At 37.7% G+C, this 18968-nt stretch overlaps 1 protein-coding gene across 1 annotated transcript; it reads left to right on the top strand.

Annotated features, from left to right (window-relative positions):
- Positions 1-2182: 2182 nt before the first annotated feature.
- On the top strand, positions 2183-16430 carry LOC133730663 (AP2-like ethylene-responsive transcription factor PLT1). Its single transcript, XM_062158214.1, has 4 exons — positions 2183-2264; positions 15221-15287; positions 15379-15455; positions 15691-16430. The coding sequence occupies exons 1-4, from the start codon at positions 2183-2185 to the stop codon at positions 16428-16430; spliced, it is 966 nt and encodes a 321-aa protein (XP_062014198.1).
- Positions 16431-18968: the final 2538 nt, after the last annotated feature.

The following is an 18968-nucleotide window of genomic DNA, read 5'->3' as shown; positions in this document are numbered from 1 at the left end:
CACCATAACCATTCACAAAACCCTAACAATCTCACTATATTCATATGCCTCACGGTCCCTAACACCTCCACCTCCGCCAGAACCCCTCAGACCAAAAAAAAAAAAATGTTGAATTGATCGGCGACAACCAAGAAAGGTCAGAAATTGGCGATGATGCTTGGCAACGGAAATCGGGAAGTGCAGTTGTTGAATTGATCGGTGACGGAAATCGGGAAGTGAGGTCAGAAAGGACGACCTTTAGGCGATGAGGTTGAAGGACTGGCCGGATTGAGACTAAAGTGGCCGGCATGAGGTTTCGGACAGACGACCAGGAACAAAACCCGATTCAGAACTCCAGGACTTGTAGAGGCTGCAATTGCCACGATCCTCTTCTTCTTGCGTCTTCTTCGTGTGGCAGTGGTCTCGGAATCGGAGATACAGTCGAGGTCGACGGCGACGGCAACCTATCCAACACATCGCCAATCTGAGATTGAGGGGCAGAGGGACGACGAAAAAAGATAAAGAAGAGGAAGTAATTAATCAGACTTGGAGGTGGCAGAGGATGTAATCGGACTTGGTGGCCGAGTAGTTCAACCAGAGGGTCTCGGCGAAGTTCCTGCAATGATCTGAGAGAGAGAGAGAGAGAGAGAGAGAGAGAGAGAGAGAGAGAGAGAGAGAGAGAGAGAGAGAGAGAGAGAGAGAGAGAGAGAGAGAGAGTCTGAGAGTGTAGTTTGTTAATTAAAATGAGGACAAAATTGTCATTGATGTTTAAATTGGGTAAATGGGATTAAAAACTTTTTGGTGGAGTAAGTGGACAATTTTTAGGCTCAAATTGTGTAAATGGTCAATATCCCAAATGCTAAAAGGCCATTTTTTAGCCCAAATGGTCTCCAACCCACCCAACTAAGGGTTAAAGTGCCAAAAGCTAGGGCTAAAGGGCAACCCAAAGGGTTAACTTTAGCCCTAAAGTTAGCCTTTTAGCCCTAAAGTTAGCCTTTTAGCCCTAAAGTTAGCCTTTTAGCCCTTTAAACAAAAGGGATCAGAAATGGAGTTCCACGGGTTGTAGTGGACTGTGACCTAAGCAAGACGTCAGCAACCAGCTAGCCGTTGGGTTTTTTTTTTTATAGCCGTTGGTTTGCTTTTTTTTTTTTTTTAAACTTCTACACTATAAATACATATCACCTCAACCTTCTTTTTCACATCTTCCTTCTACTTCCTCATATAAAATCAACTAAAGATATTTTTGATTATCATAAAAAAAAAAAAATACAACCGGAAAAATATTTTTTATCATAAAAATGATTTAGCTTACTATAAGTAAAAATCTGATAAAAAATAAGAACATATATATATATATATATATATATATATATATAAAACATATCCAAAATGTTAAAATATGTTTTAGGGCTATAATTTTGCCTTGACGGGTTGGATATGGTTGATGTCAAATCGATAAATAGTACATAATTCAGGACTAAAATTTAGCCCCAGGGCTATTTTTAGCCCTTTCGGTTGGAGATGGCCTGAGTTGAACAACCTTTCAAGTGATAGCTATTTTTTTTTTTTTTGGTCTAATGAGTAATTTCATTAAAACGGGCAAAAACCCATAGAGCCCAGTAAAAACTGAAGCTGCCAATACAACTGGAAAGGAAAAGATCTCTTTCGAAACTAAACCAGGAAGGAATAGTGGGAGAAAGAAATCCTACAAAAAGTATAGAACTGCGACAGAAGTCGGCTAATCCTCCGGCACCGGCGGGTACGGGAGGCCATCGTTTCTGAGGACAAGAGACAACGATGATGGTGGTCGGTCGACCCATCTATTCAGACCCACCCTCGACTTGGCAAGCGAGACTGCAGTGTGCGCTGCCATGTTCGCTTCTCGGGGAATCCATTCCCAGGTAACATCTTCGAAAAACCTGCTTCTCCTGTGGATTTCTTCAATTATAGGAAAAATTTTCCAGTTCCTATGGGCTGTGGTAGTATTGAGTTCTTCTATTACTGCACGTGAGTCAGATTGGACCCTTATCTTCTTCAAATGACTTTCCACAGCTAAATTAATGCCAACAAGTACCGCTTGGGCCTCTGCTATTTCCACTGAACCACTCATAGCATTTTGGGAAGCACCGCATATCGACTTTCAAGTGATAGCTATATGAAAGAATTTTCCAGCAGTTAAGTTCTAGAGGCTAGTTTCTAGATGATGGGCACTAATGAGAGTAGTGCTCATGATGATGGTAGCAATCAAGTAGTTGGAAATCTTGGTGATCCAGTATTTGGGCTAGGCAATTCTGACTTGGATCTTTCTAGCTAGGTGGATATGTTCTTGATGAGTCACAACGTTATGATTCTGAGGTCTAAAACAATGGAAGGTTTGTATTATGCATGTTCATCTAGCGGTGTAGTCAAAACTTGATAACTAATGTGTTGATGGATCTGTGGCTTAATTGAATCACCCCTAGTTCCATTTTATATATTATTTAAAAGTTATAAATGTTTACGGAAAACTGAAATTGGGAGAGAATTGAGTCGTACTTTCATTGATAATAGGGGCCTCTTTATATAGAGGATTACAAGACATAGAATCAGAGTTGTACAAGGAAAGATAATCGTACAATTAATCGGATATCTATGAATATCTCCGAGAATATCTCTAATTCAAAACCCTATTACAACTAGGTCAAGTAACCTAGATTTTGGGCCAGACACATATTCTGGATTTACTTAAACACTCCCCCTTGTGTCGCCCAAACGTGGTGTTCCTCTCGTTGCCTCATTAAAAACTTTGCCGAGTAACAAAAACCTAGTGGGACAAAAATAACCTCGGTCAAAGGAGAAAAAGAGCACAACACACCCTTCACATTTCGAGACCATACATGTAGACATCTCCCCCTGATGTCTGCATCTCCCCCTGATGACTACGGTCATAAGAGTTCGGATAACTCCCGCAAACGATGCTACCAACATGTTTTATGAAATTGGAATTTAGGCAATGACTTAGTGAGCAAATCTACCATACTCTCCTAAGATCGAACCTAGCTAGTTCGCATTGATCTTGAGGAGAGTCTGTTCTTGCTGATTATGCTTGGTGTTGTCGCTTTTGATGTAATCTTGCTTCATTTCTTCAAAACAAGCAGCATTATCCTAAATGATTGTAGGCTCATCTCTGGTAGACTTCAAACCACAATTGTTCGAACATGCGTAATAGTGGATCCAATCCATATACATTCACGAACCACTTCGTGAAGAGCAATAATCTCTGCATTGTTCGAAGATATAGCGACTAGGGTCTATTCTGTAGACCTCCAAGATATCGCGATCATACCCATGGTGAACACTTAACCAGTTTGGGAATGACCTTTGTGTGACTCATAGAGATACCTAACATCAGCAAAACCTTCCAAAACACATGTCGTTTTGGGATGGGGATAGAGGACACAGGCTAGTGTTGGAGGGGTTCCTGGTGTGTGATGGGTCCGAATCCATCGTCTCTCTGTAGGGATAGAACAAGCCCCTATCAATCGTACATCTCAAGTACCGAAAGATATCTTTTACACCAATCCAATGGCGTCGCATTGGCGCAAAACTATATCTAGCTAAATAAGTTCACTGCAAATGAGATGTCTGGTCTTGCGCATTGAGCTAAGTACAATAAAGTGCCTATTGTACTTAAGCATAACACTTTTTCCTTTAGCACGTCTTCGTCATCATCCTTTGGACAAAGAGGATCCTTTTCAAGATCAAGACTACGGACGATCATGGGGATGCTTGAACGCTTGACCTTGTCAAAATGCCTAAGCATCTATTAACACGATGCTCAAGTTCCAAACCGAGACATAATTGTGTTCTCCCAAAATCCTTCATCTCAAAATCGGATTTCAAGTGTTCAGCGGTTTCCCTTAACTCCTTAAGGGCTTCCAATGAAGATCATTTCCGACATGAACCACAATAGAATCCGAAACTTGTTATGAAAACGCGTGGGCATATCCCTTCCCAATCAAGTAGTCACTTTAGTGAGCGTTTCAACCTCTTTGTAAAACGCGCTCCGTGGTCTAGAGCTACTTGACTTGGGTAAATGAAGTTCATCATGAACCTTCATGTATATTTCGTATCTAGATCCTCATAGAGATACGTAGTGACCACATTCGTAAGCTGCATGTTCAGTTATTCAGAAACTACCAAACTAATAGGGTAGTGGAGTGCAATGACATCCATTACGAGAGAATATGTCTCATTGTAGTCGATCCCAGGGCGTTTTGTGAGAAGCCTTGCGCCATAAGGTGAGATTACTATCTCTTTATCTCATCACGCTTTCTAACGAAGACCCATTAGTCAACAGGTTTTATATTAGGAGGCGTTTGCATCATTGTCTCGAAAACCTTCCTCTTCATTAGAGAATCCAACTTAACCTGGATCACATCTTTCCATTTAGGCCAAATCTCTCTACGTTGGCATTCATTCATCAACGGAGCGTAGTTCGATATCATCAGACTCAACAAACTCATGCGCTACGAAATGCGCGACTACATCATCAATTATGATGGAGTTTTTATCCCACGTCTCATGTATATATACTAGTGTAATTGTCATAGAGCTCTATATTCTCAGGAATAGGTTCTGACGTTGAGGCGTCCCCAAACGATAACCATAATCCAGAAGATACTGATGAGATAGATTTTGAGTGTCGATGATCCAAGGATTGAGTTATGCCAAAGTATCATTCGAACCCACGGGCCTCCCATGCATCCTAGCTGGGGCCATGGCCTATAACGCCAGAGTGCCACTCTCTACGGCGTTGGCGCCATGCCTACCTCCGTGTAGGGTGGCGTTAAGTCCTCTTGTAGAGTCATCCATCCTTGCAGGCATGTTTGCAACAGAAATGTGTGATCTCATTACTTTAACAGGGATGGAGATGAGACATAGTGGGGACAGACAACGACAATTCTTGTCGTTCCTGCTGAACATTCGTGTTCAAATCTCCCCCTAACGATGGGAAGACTATCTCATCAAAGTGACAATCCGCAAGACATGTGGTAAAGAGATCGCCTAGCCAAGGCATTAAGTGGCGGATGATTGTTAGAGTCTTAAATCCAACTTAGTTACCCATTCATCTGTAATGACCCATTATAGTGCGTTGTGGCGGAGCAATTGGCACATAAATGGCACACTCAAATATGCGTAAGTACGATACTGGTACCTAGTCACTAGCTGTAACACAGAGGTAGATTGAGTAGCGGTGGGTCCTAGACAAATTAGTGATACGCGCAAAAGCATCGCCAATTTAAACCCTGAAAATGTCGAGCGTTAGTATAGAATAAGCAGGGATCGTTCAAGCCGGGGATTGAGGGTACTTACATGTGAAACGAAAATAAGAGAAAGAATTTACAGACAAACGAAAATAACAAGTATATATAGACAACAATTTGAAAATTACAAAGAATCCAAGTTAAAGTTAAATTAGGAATCCTACTCCTACTAGAATACATTTTACAAGTCATAGTCATATTAGAAAATCCACATACAACAAGGATTACTAGTTATACACTAATTAGAATTACTTAATCTACAAGAAAACATATTATTGACCAAGTCAAACAAGGAATCCTAAGTCAAAACTAACTCTAACTACTATTCCTAAAAAATAGGAGCACCTTAAAAACACAAAACAAAATCCTAAAAACCACCAAATTAATTCCTAGAAAACACCAACACATATTTACTATTCACGCAGACACTATTCACGAATTTTTAAAAACATTTTTTTATTTTATTTTATTATCTAAGTTAACATGCTACCTAAAATTCTAAGTTAATTTTAATTATTTACACAAACAAGAAAACATAAAGATAGGGGGGTTTTAAAGATTGAATTGTAAATTTTCAGAAAATAAATAAAAAACAAAAATCATTTCTATACAAAGGTGGGAAAAGAAGAATTTTTGAAGAACAATTTATCAAGAACCAATCAAGAACAATTCATTCATGCATTCTTTTATCTTTGTAGTTACCATGGAAATATATCAACCAAGAAACAAAGATACAAGCGACCAATGTCCCTTATTTGACTTCCCTTTACACAGTTGATCAAGCAACGCACTTAATCCAACATATTTCAAACGCAGGTATCACACAATCGAAGCGACTCATAATCTCATGCATTCAAATCATTAAGAGCAAGTGAAAGTTTAGTCAATAAACATGCAAAACCAAGTACTCAACGCAAGTCAATTCATCACATGCATAATCTGATTTTGACCTTTGTCCAAAGCCTTTACTACCATATTGAATTAGGGTTACAACGCATAAACCTAATTACTAGCTCCAATTACATGCAATCACTCTAAGTTAGCCACCAAAGAACAAGAACATGCAAAAGTTTTCTATAAAACAAAACCAGATTATCAATCCATATTCGGTAACTAACAAGAATCAAAGACACATAAATGAATCAATCATAGAAAAGAAAATCAAAATAGCATCCAAAAATAAGATTGCATACTCAAAAGTTTAGATTCACACATAGAAAATCCAAAGCAGAAATTCTATCTAACAAATACACCAAACCGTGAATATATGTATGGTAAAGCATATGAACAACCCTTAATTACGTCCCAAAGACCCAAAGCAGCTCCAAGGTGTCGCAACAAGTGAAGAACACGGCAATGGAGGAAGATGGCACGGCTAAGCTCCTTGAAGATTGTGAAAAACCTGAAAACTAGAGAGAACAAGTGAGAAATCGAAATTGTGGAGAAAATTGTTCCCTTTTGAAACATCAAATACACTAGGTATATATAGGAGAACGTCTCAAAGCTCTCCCAATTCGTTTCTACTTGACTTCTCCAAGTTCTTGTTAATTTAGGACTTCTTTGACACAAAACAGATTCTCGGCCAGATTGATCTTTGTGCACTAAATCGACCATAACTTTCTCTAGAAAATTGATATCGACAAACCGTAACGCTCTCTGGAAACTAGACATCTGTAGCTTTCCAACCATAGAAAGATCATAATTTTCCAAGCTCGGAGCTAATTTCGGCGCTCCGTTGAAGTTGACTGATCTGCACAGGCAGTAATCCGAATCTGTAATGGATTTGACTTTAAAGCATAACTTGTGTCCATTTAGGTTTTCCTTCACATCACATGCCTCTCACATGTCTTCCACGACTTATTGAAGAATGAAACGTCAAGAACTCCCTAGAACCTTCAAGAATCTCACGGCAATTCCAATCCATACTCAACTAGAAGTCCAAACTCCACATTGCTTTGAAATCCGAATTCCTTGTTGCTTTCTCTTCCATGTGCACGGCATATGATCTTCTTGAGACTTCTAGATACTTCATGAACGTTCCAAGGCTCTCCTAGTATGAGTAGAACTCCATATGAAAGTAGGTTTCCTAGTTGAATACTGCTTCCTTTTCCGAGATGCTTCTACACTCTTTCGGAACCTTCTTGAGTAATCCTTATCCAACAGGGACTCCTTGTCATACTAGAATTCCTTATCTGAGTAGAATTGTGTTTCCTTGTCTAAGTAGAACTCCTAGTCCAAGTCAGCTTCAGACTCCTACTCCAACTGGGATTCCTTCTCCTAGTCAAACTGGGAGAACTTCCATTTCTTCATTTCTTTCCATTTTTGCACCACTTGTGCCTTCCTTAGTCACTTTTGGACTTTGAGACTCCATTTACACCTGTAAAACACTAACTAAGTTAAATTGATCAAGTTAAAAGAAATAACTTAGCAAAATATACGGTTTAAACATTATAAACGTGGCATTTATGCTCCTATCAATTAGCATAGCTTCATGCGATATTGCATCACCCCAAGCGAATATAAGGAGATTGGTGCGCATTACCAACATTTGGAATATCATCGCAATCGTTTCCACGAGACCATTTGGGTGTGTATGTGGGAATATGATGTCCAACATCAGTCCCATTGCAAAAACCATCGAAAGTCTTTGATGTAAACTCTCTAACATTGTCAAATCCAATTGACTGAATAGGATGATCCGGGGAGTGGGCCCGTTGTCATATGATATGTGCTAGGAGTGTTGTATAAGCAGCATTTACAGGTGGACAATGACACACCATGTGACCATCGTGTTTGCGTGTCAACCAACATCATGAAATATTTAAACGTCCGCAATTTGGTTGAACCAGTCCACAGAATCCCCAAGGACTCTATGTAAGAACAAAATGAGTATTTTCATGTCCTTTGCATTGGAAAGTCTCAGTCCTAATTTCCCTAAGGAACAGGCTTTGTAAAACAAGCGAGAGGCTTTAGAAACAACCAATGAGGATTTTGGTTGGGCCTAAGCGTCTGTAACGCTATTTGAAGTAAAGTTGGTGATTGCAGCATCACCTAGGGTGCCATCACCATGATGGAGGCCATCCATGGCATCATGGATAGGGGCTGTGCCAGCCCTAGGTTGGTGGTGGACGGCGGCGGTGCCAGAAATAGCAGCGGCGGTCACACTTAGTCCAGGAATCAACTTTTGATGCATGCTTCGTTTCGCTCGAGAGAATGGATGTCCGTGTGAAGTCTTTAGTAGACGGATCATCATATCATGACCAGGATGACCTATCCTATCGTGACAAAGCCAATATGTGTCTAAATCCAAGAGATCATCTCTCAAGACTTTATTGGATTTAATAGCTCGAATAGTGACATAGAGTCCACTAGAGAGACACATAAACTTCTCCAAGATGCGCCTTTGTTCGTAATCATTAGAGGTATTTCAAAGGAACTCATTTCCGTTCTCTACATGCGTTTTCACATGGAATCCGTTGGCTATTCATAGGGTACGATTTGCCCTAGGAGCGTAGAGAGTTTTTGTGATAGTAATCAAGGTGCCATTTGGCAAGGGGAACTTGGGCTATATTCCATGTCCTTGAACTAATACTGATGGCCCAGCCATCGTAGTCACAAAGTAATATGCTCAGAATCAAATGGAGTCATAATGAAAAGAACTCAAAATTTTATTCATAAGCCAACAGAGTACATCATTATCTCTTAACCATTAAGAGAATCTAATCCAAATGCTAGCTAATGAAAAACAAAGGTAGTCGTTTGACTTCTTTCGGTAACTCCAAAATAAATATGACCAGGTGAGTAGAGAGATGTCGGTGGAGCAAGGCTTGCTTAAGTACCACTTATCTCAAAACCTTCCTAGACATCATACTCATTTTGGATGAGCCTATGTGAAGAAAACTAAACTAATCGCATTTACTACAAAGTATATGGCAATTGCCTATTACATCTCTTGGAAAAATAAAGACTTAAACAAAATTGGCGATCTATTGATCCAAGCTAGATTTGTAGTCTTTAACCCTTCACTTTAGATCATCTTCTTGATCTTCTTATTCCACACAGTGAGCTTCTCTTGCTTCACAATATGATTTGCAGGCGGTGACAATTTCTTCACGAGCTCTACAAATGTGTGCCCAATGACCGGATAATCCACATCGAGAACATACATCTCTATTCTCAGACTCCATTGATTGAGGCGCTTTGAAAGTGTCATTTGGATGGCTCTACGTGTTGGTGGAGCAACCAACATGGCTAGAGGCGTTGCCTCCCTCAGCTCTCTCTTTCCACATTGACCTTTTCGGTTCCATGTTCGCCTATTTTGGCGGTTACCTTGCTCATTAGAGCGAGAATATGGACCATAACGTCCAGAATTGTCCCTAGATTTAGGGTTTCGCTCTTGTTCCCACAGGTCTCGAATTATAGTTCTTCACAAGGACGTTGTCATGCTTTTCAGTGACACTCATAACTCCAATGAGCTCATGAAACCTTGTGATCCGTCCTGCAGTAACATCGATTCGATAGTTCTTTGCAACCATCAAAGCAGAGATGGGGAAGGTAGAGAGAGTCCTCTCAATCAACATCGCATCTATGATATCTGTTCCACAGGATTCCATTAATGATTTAATGCGAAGTGCTTCCGAGTTGTAGTCAATAACTGACTTGAAATCACATAAGCGGAGGCTATGCCATCTCACTTTAGTTCAAGAAGCAGGGAGTCACGGACGTTGCCAAATCTTTCTTCGAGTGAGACCCACAACCTTCTGGGGTTTTCTTCATTCATATACTCGTACTGGAGCGAATCATCCATATGACGAGTCATTAGGATGATGGCTTTCGCCTTATTTGCCTCTAAGGCTACTCTATTTGCTTTCAAAGCTTGAGCTTGCTCAACAGTTAGCACGTCCTGGCTAGGCTCGACAATCATATCTAGGATTCCATCGGCCATGAGATGCTGGCAGACATCACGAACCCACTTGTGATATCCAGAGCAAGTTGTTCCCAATGGAGCGAAGTCCAATCTGTTTAGGTTACTCATCTTGAAAGAGAACAAGAAATTAGGGTTAGTTTTGGAGCTTAAAAGGCTACCACAAAAAACATATAAAATTTCTAAGCGTAGTCACTCCTAAGAAATTATGAATTTCCGAGTGTAATCGCTTCCAAGAAATTAGGGATTTTTGAACGTAGTCGCTTCCAAGAAATCAATTCCAAGAGATATTGGATCAGATCAAAAAAATGATGTGTTTGTGGTCGATCATAACATCTCAACAACCTCAAAGTTTGGAGGACTCTACAAGCTCCAAGCTTGGAGTGAGCACGAACCCCCACAGTTTGGCTTTTGGTCTTCCCTATGAAGAAGAAAGGGGGGTGGAAGAAGGGAGGTTGCAATTCTCCGAGGAAAAAGAAGAGAAAACAATAATAAACTTCAAAAACGGAAACTTTTAGTAAAAAATACCTCGAAATAGTGTTCGAAAAGTCGCCGGAGGTCGCCCGAAAAGTCGCAGGAGGTCGCCCGAAAATGGTTGACCAGAGAGTTGACCGGAGGAGGGTTGACTTGAGAATTGACCGGAGGAGGGTTGACGTATGGGCTAGGCTGAGTCAGTGGGCCTGCTGGAGTTGGGCTTCTGGGCTGCCTTCTTTTCCTTTTTTCTTCTCTCCAGCGGTTCAACGATGTAGCTAATTTTAGTGGTCGGTTCGGAAACTTTAAGGCCGGTTCTAGGAAAAAAAATTTGGTTCCCGGATCCTAGGATCAAGATGCTGCTGCTGGAAAAATTTGGTAGCAATTGGAGGTCCGGAAGTTTGTGAACTGGTTGAGTATTTGCTACGAGTGGTTTGGAGCTTCCGGTGGCCGGTTCGGTAGGTTTCCAGCCGGTTCTGGTTGTAATAGACTCCTGGTGTAGAGGGCTTCAAGGTGTGAGATGGAGGCAGAAAAGGCTTCAAGGTTTAGTATTCGGATTTAGGGTTTTAGCTTCTTGAATCAGGGTTTGGCTATTTGTTTCAGGGTTAGGGCTTCGTGCTAATAACGTGTTTAAGGAAAACTGAAATTGGGAGAGAATTGAGTCGTACTTTCATTGATAATAGGGGTCTCTTTATATAGAGGATTAAAAGATATAGAATCAGAGTTGTACAAGGAAAGATAATCGTACAATTAATCGGATATCTATGAATATCTCCGAGAATATCTCTAATTCAAAAACCTATTACAACTAGGTCAAGTAACCTAGAGTTTGGGCAGACACATATTCTGGATTTACTTGAACAATAAATTAGTAATCAAAAATAAAATTCAAATATCTAATTGGAATACCCAATACCATTTGGTCTAGTGGCATAGTCTGACTTTCGTAAGTGGGAGGTTGTGAGTTCAACTCACGAAAGACTAGTTGTAGCATTTGAGTTATTTACCTTATAAAAAAAAATCTAATTGGAATTATTTCCTCAAAAGTGATGATCAATCCCTTAAGCTAAAAGAAAAAAATGGAAAGAAATTAAAAGTGTAGTGGCATTGGGAGAGTATTTAGTGCAACAACTTGCACTTGCACCAACAGAAATGGTCGGCTGGATAACATCAAGTACATTTTTATTTATTTAAAAGAAATGTTGCCTATAAATATCAACGGCTGAGATCTGTTGGATCTGCTGGTTCATTTTTACAACCGGTGCATAGAAAGATTTTCTGACATTAGAATATTTTGGACCAATTTATCTATTGTTAAGAACTATAAAGTGAAGCGTCTATTTGGTGTTAAAGGTTTCACTAAACATTGAAAAAAAGAAGGTTTCACTAAATTATAAATATATAAAATACCTTCTATAAGATTTTTTTTTAATTTTTTTTTTTTAAAGAAACTCTATCAATAACCGAATATATTACAATACATATGAAGGACTTGTTATGGTCACAACACGATCAATGAGACACATTTCCATGAAGAACTATAGTCATATATGGGTTTGTCACTATTCATGACATCCATGAGCCGAATGCGGCTAACCCTTAACCGAATTTTACACCTAAAACCACGGGATACATTGAAAGAGAACCAATCATCAGTGTCACGATACAAACTCGTCGCCAACAATATATAAGACAAACCACTTCACTCTCTCAAACATCGTGTCCCAAAACAATTAGACCAAGTGCAAAAGGAATTCTGCATCATGCTGATAACTAGAAAGCACCAAAATTAGAGCACATAGTTCCCAAAAATAATGCCATAAAAAATGGCCAACACAATGACATGACAAAGATTTCAAAACCCTAGCTCAGTAGCTCAAATGAATATGAACTTATAACCTAAAAAAATAAAAAAATTAAACCGTAAGAAAAGTCAAATGATGCCTTTGAGTATTAGGGTTGGGCTATGACTCACCTGCTTCTTTGATCCAAGCTTGTTGCCTCGTTATGCAACTGCTCTTCACAACATTGATCAGGTAAGTTGCCTTGATCAGCTTCTTAGATCAATTTAATGAACTTCATCTCTTGTACTCAATCACACATATATAATTGATATAGAGTTGTTGGTTAATCACAAAGATACAAGAGGATGATTTGATAAAGCGTCTATAGCTCTCTTTCTAGCTCAGAACCTATTTTTCTCATAAGTTGCTCATCAGATAAAAAACATGGATCTGATCCTTTATATCAGACCCCATATCAGAATAGTGTGGTTGTCCTGTTAGACACTCACTTGAGACACAAAGTCAAGGAAGACTTAAAAGTTTGACAACGACAACTTATTTACCCTGAGTTAAAACTAACTAGCATAAGGTTAAAGAAAGTAACGAAGCATTAACTTTAACACTCCCCTTTAATGCTTTGTTTCTTGACTCCTAGTAGTCTTTTGAAATACTGGAACATGTCTTTTGGCAATGCCTTGGTGAAAATTTCAGCTACATGATCTTCTGTCCCACAATATAGCACATCAATTTTATTGTCTTCAACATCATCTCTGATGAAGTGATGCTTACGAGCTATGTGCTTGGTACAGTTTTGAAACACCGAATTCTTAGCCATCACAATTACATCTTGTTTTCACAAAGTGTTGGAGTAGGCTGTCCTTACTTTTCATTAACATCTTCCATGATACTTCTCAGCCATATTGCTTGAGGGGTTGCCAAGAATGCTAAGACTTATTCAGCTTCAATAGTGGACAAAGCAACTATGTTTTGCTTCGTGGATTGCCAAGAGAAGACACATATTCCGAGAGTGAAAGTATAGCCAGAAGTACTCTTCGAATCATCAACACTGCCTCCTCAATCACTATAACAAAGTCCAAGAGGATATTAACTAAACTGACCAAAGTGTCCAATGAGTGATTGCCTAAAGATACCGTTGGCCACCGCATTTTCTCTAATTAAAGGGTAGTTTAACTACAGTTTGAACTTTTAGTAGTTTAATTTTTTATAATAATTGTGTTTCAATTTTGCGTAGTCAATTCTCTTTATTACAATATACATCCAAATGTGAAACATGCATCAACCAAATTCGAAGATATATGTATTATTTGGTAAGTGGCTGTTTTAAATCTGAATTCAAAAGCTGTAATCCTCATTATTGACATACTAGTTTAGCTTTGCCATTCAACTAGACCTGTCAATGGATCGGATTTTGATCCAAATTCGGTCCGGATCCATGATTATTGGACAGTATTTGAATTGGATAGAAAATTTGATCTGTTGATCTAGTAATAGTCCGGATACGTTAATCCATTTATTTAACAGATCAAACACGAATTTAGGTTGATCCGATCCACTTATGATCCGGTTCATCTTTATAATTATTTAATTTTTTTCATGAAGACAATATTTTGCTTACTGTAGTGTATTGTTCGGAGGAGTATTTTTGTTATGTAATTCAACATACGGTTATACTTTTATTTTATTCTAATGTCTTATTGAAGTTTTATAAAGTACCATAAAAAAGTTAATATTTTTATTTAAAATTTAGGAATATTCATTATAATAAACGGCTCGCACTAGTGGACCATGTATCCATTAATCCGCCGGATATGGATTTGGATTGAGCTATTAACGATCCGCCAAGTTATCAGATCAGGTCGGCTTGAACTTTGTTACTAAATGGATTCAGAATTAGGTCAATTCGCTCCAAACCCGATCCATTTACATATCTACATCCAACAAAAATCTGAAATCATTAAAACCCAACTTGTAACCAAATTTGAAATTGGAGAGTGAGAGCTTAGATGCACTGGTGATTTGACCAACGTTTCATTCACAAGTTGATAGGCTTGCATGATTACCAAGTGTTAATACTGCCAAAACAACATAATTGTAGATTTGTAGAATTCAATAGCCAGAGGCAGATATGGTTAGAAAAATCACCCTTTATTTATCACCCTCTATCTAAACCACCTAATATGACTCATTCACACAAACGTGAATAGCAATTGGAGATGCCATAAGTCACATGAATTTTACTTCACTTTTCTGCTACCGTTTTCTCTGCTTGTCCTTTGTTCAAATACATTTTGGGTTTACTTCTATATATATCTACCGTCTTCTCCCCTCTTTTCTCAAGCTTTTAGAGTTGTGAAATTTTTGTGCTTGGGAGAGAGAGAGAGAGACTTGGTTGCTACCATTTCTTTACCTTAAGAAAATCAGCTTTATATTCACAACAGAGAAGGCAATTGGTGCATTATCAGATCAAATTAGTACGTCTACATATTTTATTGAATTCTTTCTTGTTACTTATAGTCGGCGAATTGCATATATTTTACTGAACTTGATTACTGATTACAGAGAGTGAATTTTCAATCAAATGAAAGAAATTTTATCAGAATTTCTTTTCATTTTGTGATTAATTTATTATGTATTGTTCTGCAAGAGTGTTTTATTTTTATTTTTATTAAAAAAAAATTACAAGAGAGTTTTACATCAAATGGTTATATTTTGTTTTTGTTCAATCAATGTATCAGGCTTGTCAAATTTCAGAAATAAGACGGGCTTTGCTATGACAGTATCCAATTATCGCGAAGTGTTAAGGTATTCTCTCTCTCTCTCTGTCTCTCTCTTTGAGTTATTTTTTGCTCTGATTTAGTCATGGTCTCACATCGAAATACTTAATTTGAAACAGGAACGCGGACAATAAGAAATGGCAAGCTAGATTAGGGAAAGGCATATACATCAATAGCATTTACATGGAAACATTTGGTACATTAATTCTATCACTCTTGATGATTGAATTCCATACTTGCATCACATTTATGATTCTATCTTTAATGAAGATCGAACTGGATTGAGAGACCGTGCTGACAAAGTTCATAGCAACAAATTACAAATGTAGTCAAAACATGTTGTTTACTCACTGAAATAAAAATAGATTCTGATGAACAAATAATTTCAATTTATATGCTCTGTTTTAAATTGAATTTTATTATTTACTCAGATGCTGAAGAGGAAGCTGCCAGAGCTTATGATATTGCAATGATAAGGGTGAGAGGTAGGAGTGCGTTCCCCAATTTTGATATAAGTCTATATGATGTCCAAGCCATTCTGGATAGCACAACCTTTCCAATAAAAGGTGCTTTGAAGATGTTAAAGCGGAATTCAGTTGATGATGTGCATCAAAAGAGAAGAAAGACTCGCAATGTCTCCAGCTCAACCCTTGGTGCCCCACCATCACTTCACCCAATAGATCAAACTCAAACAACAATAATCAATTCATGCCTTCAGTATCAATTTTTGATCCCTTCCCTCCAAGTTACTGTCCCTCATGGTTACCAAAACCCTACCTCTGAAGCAAACCGAAGTTTCAATCCTCAGTATGACTATGGTGGAAGTGAGCCAACAGCCCAGTTTCAACCTATCATACGCTTACTGAATCAAGAGTTTCCATCTCACCAGTACTCTAACGGCAGTTCCCAGCACTACCTTGATCAAACCCCTAGCTCTCAATTCCTTCAAGACACTCAGAACCCTAATTTTGTTGCTAGGTTGAACAACCTAGCAAGTGAAAGCTGTATGGAAGAATTTTCCAGCAGTCAGGTTCATGACGCGAGTTACGAGATGATGGGGACGAACAAGGGTGGTGCTCATAGTGATGGCAGCAATCAAGTAGTTGGAAATCTTGGTGATCCTGAGGTTGGGCTGGGCAATTCTTACTTGGATCCTGCTAGCTGGCTGTAAACGTTCTTGATGAGCCCAAAACATTGTGATTCTAAGGTGTGAAAAAATGGAAGGCTTATGTATTGTGCATGCGGTTATGAAATACAACGGCCGGTGGTGTAGTCAAACCTTGATAATTAATGTATTGATGGATCTGTGGCTTAATCGAGTAACCCACATTCCATTATATATATATTTCTCCACACATGCTCTGCATGTGCAAGTTATTATTATTATTATTATTTAAAAATAAAAAAGAAAAGAGTTGGTTATTGCAGAGAAAAGAAAATGGGAGAGAGAAAAGTGGGTTGTGGGTACTTTTTTTAAAAAAAAATTATAATAAAAATACATTTTGTAAATGTCTTAATTATCCTTGTGATTTAATTAATTATCAAAGTTTATTAATCTTCTAGGGTTAATTCTGTCAAAATTTTAGATTTTGGCTAACAAAGCCTCTCCTCTTAATAATAGTATAGATATATATCTAAAAGGAGAGGCTTTTAGATATGTAAAGATATATATCTATACTATTATTAAGAGGAGAGGCTTTGTTAGCCAAAATCTAAAATTTTGACAGAATTAACCCTAGAAGATTAATAAACTTTGATAATTAATTAAATCACAAGGATAATTAAGACATTTACAAAATATATTTTTATTAAAAAAATTTGAAAAAAAATATCCACAACCCACTTTTCTCTCTCCCATTTTCTTTTCTCTGCAATAACCAACTTTTTTCTTTTTTATTTTCTGAAAAAAAAAATAATAACTTGCACATGCAGAGCATGTGTGGAAAAATGCTAGTACTATTATTAAGAGAAGAGAGTTTGTTAGCTAAAATTTAGAATTTTGACAGAAATGACCCTAAAAGATTAATAAATTTTGAGAATTAATTAAATCAGATGGACAATTAAGACATTTACAAAATATATTTTTATTAAAAAAAATAAATAAAAAAAGTATCCACAACCCACTTTTCTCTCCCTATTATCTTTTCTCTGCAATAATTAACTCCGTTCTTTTCTTTTTATTTTCTGAAATTTGCACATGCAGAGCATGTGTAGAGAAAGACTAGTATATATATATCAGTTCCTATCCAGAGTGAGACCTCACTCTGAAATTAACGTGTGAGGTTGGAGTTTAAGGTCACTTTTCGGTCTCATATCCACATCTCGACCGTTCAGTTTTCAGGTACTAATGTATAGATCATCTCTTCAAAGTTTCAACCAAATTGATGATCTTAACGACCATCAATTTGACTGAAATTTTACAGAGATGATCTATACATTAGTACCTAAAGACTGAACGGTCGAGATATGGATATGAAACCGAAAAGTGACCTTAAACCCTAACCTCGCTCTGAAATTTCAGAGCAAGGCATCGCTCTGGATAGGATCTGTATATATATATATTTTTTTTTTTTTAAATTTATTAACTATTAATCAAAAATAAAAAATGCTAATACCTAAATATTTGAATTATTTCGTTAAAAGTGATGATCGATCCCTTCAAGGTGAAAACCTTACACTGAGAAGGCCAGTGGAAAATAAGATAAATGACTAAATTCAGTTTACTCCCTCAAACTTTGGGGCAAACATCAGTTTGGTCCATGATTTTTTTTTTAATCACGTTGGTCCCTACACTTTTAATTTCCATCACATGCATCCAAATTTCAAATTCTCCTCCATTTATGATGTCACTTGCTGAGTTGGAACCGATATAGGGCCTCACTTTTGAGCTTTTGACCCTCAATTTGAACAAAATGTCCAAACTACCCCTTGTAATAAATTTTTTTATTTCTTTAGATTTTTTTTTTCCTTTTTTAATTTGCCTCCACTACTCTCTCTCTCTCTCTCTCTCTCTCTCTCTCTCTCTCTCTCTCTCTCTCTCTCTCTCTCTCTCTCTCTCTCTCTCTCTCTCTCTCTCTCTCTACTCTACTCTACCCCTTGTAACAATGAAAATAAATTAATACTGCAGTGCTACTGCTTCTCTAATAATGTCAATATAAAGTTTAGACCAATTTGTCTACTGTTAAGAACTATAAAATGAAGCGTCCATTCGGTGTCAAAGTTTCACTAAATTATGAATTGTATAAAATACAATTTATAAATGTTTTTGTACCAACAGAAATGGCTGGTTAGATAACATCAAATACATTTTTTTTTTTTAAGAAAGGTTGCCTATAAATATCATTGGCTGAGATCTGTTGGATCTATTGGTTCACTTGCACCGTCGGTGCATAGAAGAATTTTCCGTCACTAAAATAGTTTGGCGTAATTTATCTACTGTTAAGAACTATAAAGTGAAGCGTCCATTTAGTGTTAAAAGTTTCACTAAATTATAATTATATACAATACTTCTATAACATTTTTTTTTAATAAGAAACTCTATTAATAATCAAACATATTACAATACATTGGAAGGACCGGTTATGGTCACAACTAGATCAATGAGACACATTTCTATGAAGAACTAAAGTTACAGGTTTGTCACTATTCATGACATCCATGAGCCCAATAGGGCCAACTCTTAATTGAATTTTACACCTAAAACCATATG

This window comes from Rosa rugosa, chromosome 2 (genome assembly GCF_958449725.1).
Source record: "Rosa rugosa chromosome 2, drRosRugo1.1, whole genome shotgun sequence".
In the NCBI taxonomy this organism is placed as follows: domain Eukaryota; kingdom Viridiplantae; phylum Streptophyta; class Magnoliopsida; order Rosales; family Rosaceae; genus Rosa; species Rosa rugosa.
The sequence above is the reverse complement of the archived record's forward strand: the minus strand, read 5'-3'. Positions and strand labels throughout refer to the sequence as shown.